Source organism: Procambarus clarkii, chromosome 53 (genome assembly GCF_040958095.1).
Source record: "Procambarus clarkii isolate CNS0578487 chromosome 53, FALCON_Pclarkii_2.0, whole genome shotgun sequence".
NCBI classification, from domain to species: domain Eukaryota; kingdom Metazoa; phylum Arthropoda; class Malacostraca; order Decapoda; family Cambaridae; genus Procambarus; species Procambarus clarkii.
This window is the reverse complement of record NC_091202.1, coordinates 24,739,685-24,750,093: the sequence shown is the minus strand read 5'-3', so window position 1 is coordinate 24,750,093 and position 10,409 is coordinate 24,739,685. Positions and strand designations below refer to the sequence as shown.

General features: G+C 50.6%; 1 protein-coding gene across 1 annotated transcript; it reads left to right on the top strand.

Annotated features, from left to right (window-relative positions):
• The first annotated feature begins 2,344 nt into the window (after window positions 1-2,344).
• On the top strand, window positions 2,345-3,736 carry LOC123767181 (glutamine-rich protein 2-like). The gene has a single exon (XM_045756753.2). The coding sequence runs from the start codon at window positions 2,345-2,347 to the stop codon at window positions 3,734-3,736; it is 1,392 nt and encodes a 463-aa protein (XP_045612709.2).
• The last annotated feature ends 6,673 nt before the right edge of the window (window positions 3,737-10,409 follow it).

Here is a 10,409-nt window from a genome sequence, read left to right as displayed (position 1 = left end):
CGCACGCACGCACTCGCACACATACAGGGGGACTGGTAGCCTGGTGGATAGCGCGCAGGGCTCGTAATTCTGTGGTGCGGGTTCTATTCCCGCACCAGGCAGAAACAAATGGGTATAGTTTCTTTCACCCTGAATGCCGTTGTTTCCTAGCAGTAAATAGGTACCTGGGAGTTAGTCAGCTGTCACGGGCTGCTTCCTGGGGTGTGTTTGTGTGTGTGGGTGTGTGGGTGTTGTGTGTGTGTGTTGTGTGTGTGTGTGTGTGTGTGTGTGTGTGTGTGTGTGTGTGTGTGTGTGTGTGTGTGTGTGTGTGTGTGTGTGTGTGTGTGTGTGTGTGTGTGCATTCACCTAGCTGTGCTTGTCGATTGAGCTCTGGATCTTTGGTCCCGCCTCTCAACTGTCAATCAACTGGTGTACAGGTTCCTGAGCCTATTGGGCTCTATCATATCTACACTTGAAACTGTGTATGGAGTCAGCCTCCACCACATCACTGCCTAATGCATTCCACCTGTTAACTACTCTGACACTGAAAAAATTCTTTCTACTGTCTCTGTGGCTCATCTGGGTACTAAGTTTCCACCTGTGTCCCCTTGTTCGTGTCCCACCCGTGCTGAAGAGTTTGTCTTTGTCCACCCTGTCAATTCCCCTGAGAATTTTGTAGGTGGTTATCATGTCTCCCCTTACTCTTCTGTTTTCCAGGGATGTGAGGTTCAGTTCCTTTAGCCTTTTCTAGTAGCTCATTCCTCTCAGTTCCGGGACGAGCCTGGTGGCATACCGCTGAATCTTCTCTAACTTTGTCTTGTGTTTAACTAGGTATGGACTCCAGGCTGGAGCTGCATACTCCAGGATTGGTCTTACATAAGTGGTATACAGGGTTCTGAAAGGTTCCTTACACAAGTTTCTAAAGGCAGTTCTTATGTTTGCCAGACACACACACACATCTCAGGTCTCAGTACTTGGATGGGTACAGAATGGGTCTCAGTACTTGGACTCATCCTGTTTCTAATATATGTAAACGATCTTCCGGAGGGTATAGACTCATTCCTCTCGATATTTGCTGATGATGCAAAAATTATGAGAAGAATCAAGACGGATGAAGATAGACAGAGACTACAGGATGACCTGGATAAACTGGAGGAATGGTCTAGAAAATGGCTGCTAAAGTTCAACTCAGGAAAGTGTAACTTGATGAAATTAGGCGAAGGGAGCAGGAGGCTGACCACAAGGTACCATCTGGGAGGTGAAATCCTGGGAGGTGAAATCCTGAAAAAAATGAGTCAAATAGAGAGAAGGATCTGGGGGTTGATATCACACCGAACCTGTCCCCAGAGGCCCACATCAAAAGGATATCATCAGCGGCATATGCTAGACTGGCAAACATAAGAACTGCCTTTAGAAACTTGTGTAAGGAACCTTTCAGAACCCTGTATACCACTTATGTAAGACCAATCCTGGAGTATGCAGCTCCAGCCTGGAGTCCATACCTAGTTAAACACAAGACAAAGTTAGAGAAGATTCAGCGGTATGCCACCAGGCTCGTCCCGGAACTGAGAGGAATGAGCTACTAGAAAAGGCTAAAGGAACTGAACCTCACATCCCTGGAAAACAGAAGAGTAAGGGGAGACATGATAACCACCTACAAAATTCTCAGGGGAATTGACAGGGTGGACAAAGACAAACTCTTCAGCACGGGTGGGACACGAACAAGGGGACACAGGTGGAAACTTAGTACCCAGATGAGCCACAGAGACATTAGAAAGAATTTTTTCAGTGTCAGAGTAGTTAACAGGTGGAATGCATTAGGCAGGGATGTGGTGGAGGCTGACTCCATACACAGTTTCAAGTGTAGATATGATAGAGCCCAATAGGCTCAGGAACCTGTACACCTGTTGATTGGCAGTTGAGAGGCGGGACCAAAGATCCAGAGCTCAACCGGCAAGCACAGCTAGGTGAATACACACACACACACACACACACACAACACACACAACACACACGCACACACACACACACACACACACACACACACACACACCATGATGGGGTGGAAGTTACAAGTTGTCACCAGCTATCATGACAACTTGCAACATTCACCAGCAAACTTTGTCCCCAGCACCACTGATCTTGCGAAGATTATGAATGTCTGAATAACATTGTTTTACAACGTGTAGAACGGAGGGACATATGAACGAGAGGGACAGATGAACCAAGTTCTACTGCTGTTGCTTCAACAACACCAGGTGTTGTTCAACACAACAACACAAGATGTTGTTCTTGTAACCCACCTCCCCCTTCCCCTCCGCCCCCCAACGGGTTAAGTTTCGACAGTGGCCAAAGCTTTTGGGCAATGTCGTCCATCAGGGTAATAAATCATTGTGAACAACAACTGCGGTTGTTTGCTGAAAGTCCGCCACAAAGCTTGTTGGTTCGGTCAAGCTTGTTGGTTCGGTCAAGCTTGTTGGTTCGGTCAAGCTTGTTGGTTCGGTCAAGCTTGTTGGTTCGGTCAAGCTTGTTGGTGCCGCCTTTCACACGACAGTTTGTGGCGCGGAAGAAATGTTTTACGACTCGGAAAATATTCCTCGTCGCGGAAATTATTGTCGTGTTGTGTTTGTTGTGTAAACTTTGTTGTGTTTATGGAGTCACCGGAGAGGACGACCTGTCGCACCGCCGGGCTGACACCGGCCTCCTACCGCACGGCTTACGGCCGGACGGCCTCCTACCGCACGGCTTACGGCCGGACGGCTTCCTACCGGACGGCTTACGGCCGGACGGCCTCCTACCGGACGGCTTCCTACCGGACGGCTTACGGCCGGACGGCCTCCTACCGGACGGCTTCCTACCGGACGGCCTCCTACCGCACGGCTTACGGCCGGACGGCTTACGGCCGGACGGCTTCCTACCGGACGGCTTACGGCCGGACGGCTTCCTACCGGACGGCTTACGGCCGGACGGCTTCCTACCGGACGGCTTACGGCCGGACGGCCTCCTACCGGACGGCTTACGGCCGGACGGCCTCCTACCGGACGGCTTACGGCCGGACGGCTTCCTACCGGACGGCTTACGGCCGGACGGCTTCCTACCGGACGGCTTCCTACCGGACGGCCTCCTACCGGACGGCTTCCTACCGGACGGCCTCCTACCGGACGGCTTCCTACCGGACGGCCTCCTACCGGACGGCCTCCTACCGGACGGCCTCCTACCGGACGGCTTACGTCCGGACGGCCTCCTACCGGACGGCTTACGTCCGGACGGCCTCCTACCGGACGGCTTACGGCCGGACGGCTTCCTGCCGGACGGCCTCCTACCGGACGGCTTACGTCCGGACGGCCTCCTACCGGACGGCTTACGGCCGGACGGCTTCCTGCCGGACGGCCTCCTACCGGACGGCCTCCTACCGGACGGCTTCCTACCGGACGGCTTCCTACCGGACGGCCTCCTACCGCACGGCTTCCTACCGGACGGCCTCCTACTGGACGGCTTCCTACCGGACGGCTTCCTACCGGACGGCCTCCTACCGGACGGCTTCCTACCGGACGGCCTCCTACCGGACGGCTTCCTACCGGACGGCCTCCTACCGGACGGCTTCCTACCGGACGGCCTCCTATCGGACGGCTTCCTACCGGACGGCCTCCTACCGGACGGCTTCCTACCGGACGGCCTCCTACCGGACGGCTTCCTACCGGACGGCCTCCTACCGGACGGCTTACGTCCGGACGGCTTCGACTTCCAGTCCATGTGATGGAAGGGAGTTACAGTGAAAACTGTATATATTAGAGAGACGGTGGTCGAGTGTAGTGTAGATTGCTACAGTGATGAAGGCCATGTGTAAGGAAAATGGTTACAGTGCTGAATATAGTGTGTAGCGGAGATGGCTACAGTGACGATGGTCTTGTATAGTGTAAATGGTTTGTTTAGTTCAGCCACTATTGTGATGTATTGTTACAAAGTTTCTGAACTTGTATCTCTCGACTTTCTAATTGTTACAGTACTGTGACGAACTACGGTGACGTCATCAGGCGTCCCATTAACCCAATTGCTACCACTCTCCAGCAGGGGCGTCCCAAGGTCAACCTGAGACCTGCATCACACACTCTGCCTCTGCCACCAGTCACCGGGCAACCCGTTCTCGCACTTGCTTATAGTCAATATATTGCTTATGAATATGTGCATGTGTGACATACTAATTTATTGTGAATATTTGAGTTTATCTTGAAAAGCTGAATAGAAAACACCGACCTAACCTAACCTTCTTAGTATGTTAAGATATTACAATTAGTACTGAACCTATACCTATATTGATATTACAGTTTTATAAAAATAATAAAACAAAACTGAAATAATTAAATAAATTGTAAAGTAACTCAGGATATTGTCAAATTATCAAATTGTCATATCAAAGGATATTGTCAAATTATTTTCACTCTGTTTAATAAAACTGAGAGAAAAAGTTAGTGCCTTGAAAAAATATATGGCTTGGAATATGTCACATATGTACTTATTTATAAGCAAAATAGTGACTATACACAATAAGTCATATATGTGCTGTCTTGTGCTAGAGCAAGTTGCACCGGCACCTCATCACCTGTTAGAACAGCAGACTACAAGATGGGAAACATTATTATTATAAGTGTTAAGTAACCCCGGAACAACTCGGAACCTGGCTCATAGATGGCGCTGAGGTTCCTCACACGATGATAAATGTTGTTTTAGAATCTAAAACTTGATTATACTGTACATAATTATAGTGATTAGATGTTATGCTATTATTATGACTCTGAGGTGAATAGTTTACTGTAAATTTGTGTTCAATAAACCAACTATTAATGTAAAATGTCTATAAATAAAGTCATTGAATTATAGATTCAGATTCAGGAACTTTATTCGTAAAAACTTATATAGAAATCATTACAATCATGCGGGGACTGAACAGGTGTACAGGAGAGGGGGGGGTAGGGAAGGTGGTGAAGGGTAGTGAAGGTGGTGAAGGGTAGTGATGGTGGTGAAGGGTAGTGAAGGTGGTGAAGGGTAGGGAAGGTGGTGAAGGGTAGGGAAGGTGGTGAAGGGTAGGGATGGTGGTGAAGGGTAGGGAAGGTGGTGAAGGGTAGGGATGGTGGTGAAGGGTAGGGAAGGTGGTGAAGGGTAGGGAAGGTGGTGAAGGGTAGGGAAGGTGGTGAAGGGTAGGGAAGGTGGTGAAGGGTAGGGAAGGTGGTGAAGGGGTAGGGAAGGTTGTGAACTACCACCACCACCACCACCCGGCCTCACAACCCCACAACCTTCACCAGTTAACAGCATCTGCCAATATTTTGCCAATTTTAAAAGCCTTTCAAGATCGTCTTGAAGATATTTGCTGCTCTTAATTTACTTCCTGCCCTAATTTTCGTCAAGATAATTACACAACTTGGATGTGACCGGTTGAGAGCCCTTGAGAGCGGCCGTATAGGCGTAGAGAACCCTGAAGCAGATTGTGTGCTGTAAACCCATAATAAAAAAATGGAAAAAATAGCCCGGGAAGCATCTGAAGTTTTCAACTTTTATTGAAAACTTGGTTTGTTGAAGTTATCGCCCCTGGGGAGAGTTTATGGCTCTCATGTGTCTCTCCTCGGCCCATGTGTCACCCCGGCCAGTGTGTCACCCCGGCCCGTGTGTCACCCCGGCCCATGTGTCACCCCGGCCAGTGTTTCACCCCGGCCAGTGTGTCACCCCGGCCAGTGTGTCACCCCGGCCCATGTGTCACCCCGGCCAGTGTGTCACCCCGGCCAGTGTGTCACCCCGGCCAGTGTGTCACCCCGGCCAGTGTGTCACCCCGGCCAGTGTGTCACCCCGGCCAGTGTGTCACCCCGGCCCGTGTGTCACCCCAGGACGAGGACCAGCCTCCATCCCTCACATGATGGTCACCATGGTAACATCTCCCACCATGATGGTCACCATGGTAACATCTCCCCCATGATGGTCACCATGGTAACATCTCCCCCCATCATGGTCACCATGGTAACATCTCCCACCATGATGGTCACCATGGTAACATCTCCCCCATGATGGTCACCATGGTAACATCTCCCCCCATCATGGTCACCATGGTAACATCTCCCCCCATCATGGTCACCATGGTAACATCTCCCCCCATCATGGTCACCATGGTAACATCTCCCACCATGATGGTCACCATGGTAACATCTCCCCCCATCATGGTCACCATGGTAACATCTCCCACCATGATGGTCACCATGGTAACATCTCCCCCATGATGGTCACCATGGTAACATCTCCCCCCATCATGGTCACCATGGTAACATCTCCCCCCATCATGGTCACCATGGTAACATCTCCCCCCATCATGGTCACCATGGTAACATCTCCCCCCATCATGGTCACCATGGTAACATCTCCCCCATCATGGTAACCATGGTAACATCTCCCCTTGATGGTCACCATGGTAACATCTCCCACCATGATGGTAACCATGGTAACATCTCCCACCATCATGGTCACCATGGTAACATCTCCCACCATCATGGTCACCATGGTAACATCTCCCGTGACCTCTCACAGCATCAGTGTCCGGGTCTGGCCTATATGAATAGTCTGTATCTTGTCCGTCGTAGGGTACTGAGCGTTATATGGCACAAGGCTACCTGTCCCCAGGAGGCAGCCCGCCACCTTAACTATAACGTCTGCGCTGTAACTCACACAAGTCGTAAAAGCAAGACGTTATGTTTACGCTTCAGATTAAGACTCGAGCGAATAATCTGTTGGGCAAATATGCATTAACCGGTTGTCCAGACAGGCGGTGTAATCTTCGCCTCCCACACACTCAACACACACACACTCAACACACACACACACACTCAACACACACACACACTCAACACACACACACACACACTCACACACACACACACACACACACACACACACACACACACACACACACACACACACACACACACACACACACACACACACACACACACACACATCAGCATCAACCAGCAATAAAAAAAAATTAAACAGGAGAGTCGTGGCACAAGAGAAAACGTGAATAAACAGAGGAAGGTTGAGGGTAAACTCAACAACCCGAGGGAAGATCTACACACACTCCGCCCCAACGTCGCCCTCACAACACTGGCGGGAAATATGTGAGAGAGGTGCTTCAAGACACATAATAAGAAGGTGTTGACGTTGTGGTGGTGATGAGTTGTGGTGCATCCCTCTAGGTGGTGTCTTAGGGCCTCATTCACGAAGCAGTTACGCAAGCACTTACGAACCTGTCCATCTTTTCTCAATCTTTGAAGGCTTTGTTTACAATTATTAAACAGTTAATGAGCCCCGAAGCACCAGGAGGCTGTTTATAACAATAACAACAGTTGATTGGCAAGTTTTCATGCTTGTAAACTGTTTAATAAATGTAACCAAAGCCGTCAAAGATTGAGGAAAGATGTACACGTTCGTAAGTGCTTGCGTAACTGCTTCGTGAATCTGGCCCCTGGGTGCTGTAACCCCCCCCCCCCTACCAACACCACCACCTTGTCACAAGGTGGTGACACACCTCAGACAGCTCTGGAGCTCCTCATCCCCCCTCCACCCCCCCCCCCCAAGACATTCTCGTCAAATCACCAACACAAAAGACTTTTGCCTTAACAATCACCACATTGTCATCAGCAGCCAAACGTATTTAACTTCCCGCTCCAAACTTTAACAAGCATTAAAAAAACACTTTTTTTCACAAGAAAGTTATAAATTGTAAATATTCAAATTTCTCCTCTCATTTATCATGGAAATTTTCTCGTGCCTAGAATTCTTCACGCCCCCCCCCCCTCTCCCCCCCATACCCCCCCCCTTTCCCCTCCCCCCATACCCCCCTCCCCCCCTTTCCTTCTAGTGTTCACAGCGAAGGGTGACATTTGGACCACTTCACTATACGTATAGTGTCATCGAACCTCACCATCGATCTCGTTTGGGGTCGAGACATGACAGAGAAGATTGACTGGGCACACCTCGTCAGCTGTTCCTTTCCTGTTCATCCAGCGGTAATTGGGTGCCAGGTTCATAACCAGGTCGTGTTCCAGGAAAGAACCAATAGGGGTACAGCGCGGGGCTCTGTAAATGGGAAGCTTTAATCCTGTTAACAGGAATCACATGTTATCTACTCCTGTACCCGCTTGTGTAAATATGTACTCCTGTAAATGAACAAATCCACAAGGGCCGTGACGAGGATTCGAACCTACGTCCGAGATCATCCCAGACGCTGCCTTTATCGACTGAGCTACGACATGGTAAAGAAGTTGAAACCAAAGTTCTACTGAACTTACTGGATCCTGCAGCCTCTCCGAGACACAAACCAGGGTTTTACACAACTCCCCCCTGCACTCGAGCTATGCCAATTGGCCAGAATCGGTTCGAATCCTCGTCACGGCGCTTGTGGACTTGTTCATTTGATGCACCACGCTATTGTGATTTCTGTGTGTAATGAAGTAAGGGCGAAGAGGGAGAATGGTCTATTGACATTAGGCCGTTCCTGTACTCCTGTACCTATTGGCGGGTACAGGAGTACAGGATGGATCCATCCATGTACTCCTGTACCCGCCAGTGTGAACAATAGACAATGATAAAGAAAGAAAATAAGAAGAGAGAAATCTTAGTTGTATTCACGAAGGAGGTGCCAGAGGTAGGTCTTAAGAAAGTGAGGTACAGAAGAAAGTGATGATGAGAGAGAGAGAGAGAGAGAGAGAGAGAGAGAGAGAGAGAGAGAGAGAGAGAGAGAGAGAGAGAGAGAGAGAGAGAGAGAGAGAGAGAGAGAGAGAGCAGGAATGTGTAAACCTGGAGGTGTACCCAGCTTGTCATTGTATGTACACCAAGTTAATGTTAGTCTTGGACTATGATGAAGACTAAGAGTACACTCGCTGCTTGGTTGAGAAGCTATTGTGGTGACCTAAACAGTCCACCATTGGTCGGTGGTGTGGTGGCAACCACCAGCCGGGTCGGACGTCCCACTGGTCTCCCTGCTGGTGTTTACATTGGGCGATTGTTGGTTGCCCTGACCAGTGGTTGTTTGCCACTGCGGGGTGACTGTTGTTCAGTCTCAGTATGGGGACTTACGTGCCGCCACTAAGGAGGAAGGACTCGGCTGGGCTGACATTTACCTGTCGGGTGGATATTGGCGTCGTCAGCAACACTCTATTGGCGTCGTCAGCAACACTGTTTGCAGTTATGGGCGTGAAAGTGGGGGATCTCGTCGGTCTACAGGTTGTTCGTGACGACAGAGTAGTTGTGAAGTTCGCCGAGAGTGGCGTGTTCCGGAGGTTTCTCGACCAGTATGAGGACAAGGTGGTGGGGCTGAGCAACGGTCTTGGCTCTGTGACTGTGACGAATTTGAGTGTAGAGTACACATACGTGTCTATTAAGAATGCGCCGTTTGAAATGTCTGAGGATCTTCTCCGTCGGGCTCTTGCCAGGTATGGTCGTGTTGACTCTATTCGTGCCTGTAGATACACAACCGGAGACGTCAAGGGACTCAGTAAAGGTTACAGAACGGCTAAGATGGTTCTTCATGGGAATGTACCGTCTTCTCTCGCGCTTGCTGGCTTTACGGTCTGCTTCTCCTACTGTGGGCAGATTCGGACGTGTTTTAATAATGATTCGGCCACGTTGGACATTTGGCTGCTGCCTGCGACACTCGGATGTATGATCAGGTAAATGTGTTTCATGAAGCGGATTTTCCTCCCTTGCCCGAGCGTGAGGATGTCTGGGTTGTGGGTGGTATCCCTTGAGAGAGGACGGCCGCGGTGATGGGTGCCGCTCCAGTTAGTGCGGTTGGTGGTGTGGGTGTCCGGGTGATGGGGGTTGCGGACCCGCCCCCGTCGTCGGCTTCCTCGCCTCTTCTTCTTGAGAATAGGCGCAGTTTGCATGAAGGGGTAACCCTCCCGATGACTGCACCAGGACAGATGTAAGGAGACGCGTTGACGGTCAGGAGGAGAAGAAAGTCAAAAGCGGTAGATGTGATGGGCCGTAGAGAGAGGAGTGGCGACGAAAACAGAGGCGAACGTTAGAGGGAGACTCCCCGCACCGGGGGGCGGGGCGTCGTGATCACGGTGGCAGCTGATCCATGCACGGCTTAGCAGCGTGCGCAAGACGGGAACTAATACTTCTCCGGAAACTTGTGTATCGGAAAGCGCAAGCAGTACGCTTCCCATATCACCCGCAGGTCAGCGGGCAGCCGGCCACCAGGCGGCGCCCTCGGCTGAGACATCCTATCCGGCACCCTATACACAAACTCCTTCACCCGCGACACCCAGATAGTGGACGAGCACCACGGGATCGGAAGCACCCGGGCATCCCGATAAGGGCCCAACTCCGGACCCTCACAGGGCACGACCCCAGCAGACGGGACTAGGCAATCCCCAGACTGGAGCAAG

Coding starts and splice junctions, on each gene's coding strand:
- LOC123767181 (XM_045756753.2), top strand. CDS start 2,345: ATGTCGTCCATCAGGGTAATAAATCATTGTGAACAACAACTGCGGTTG.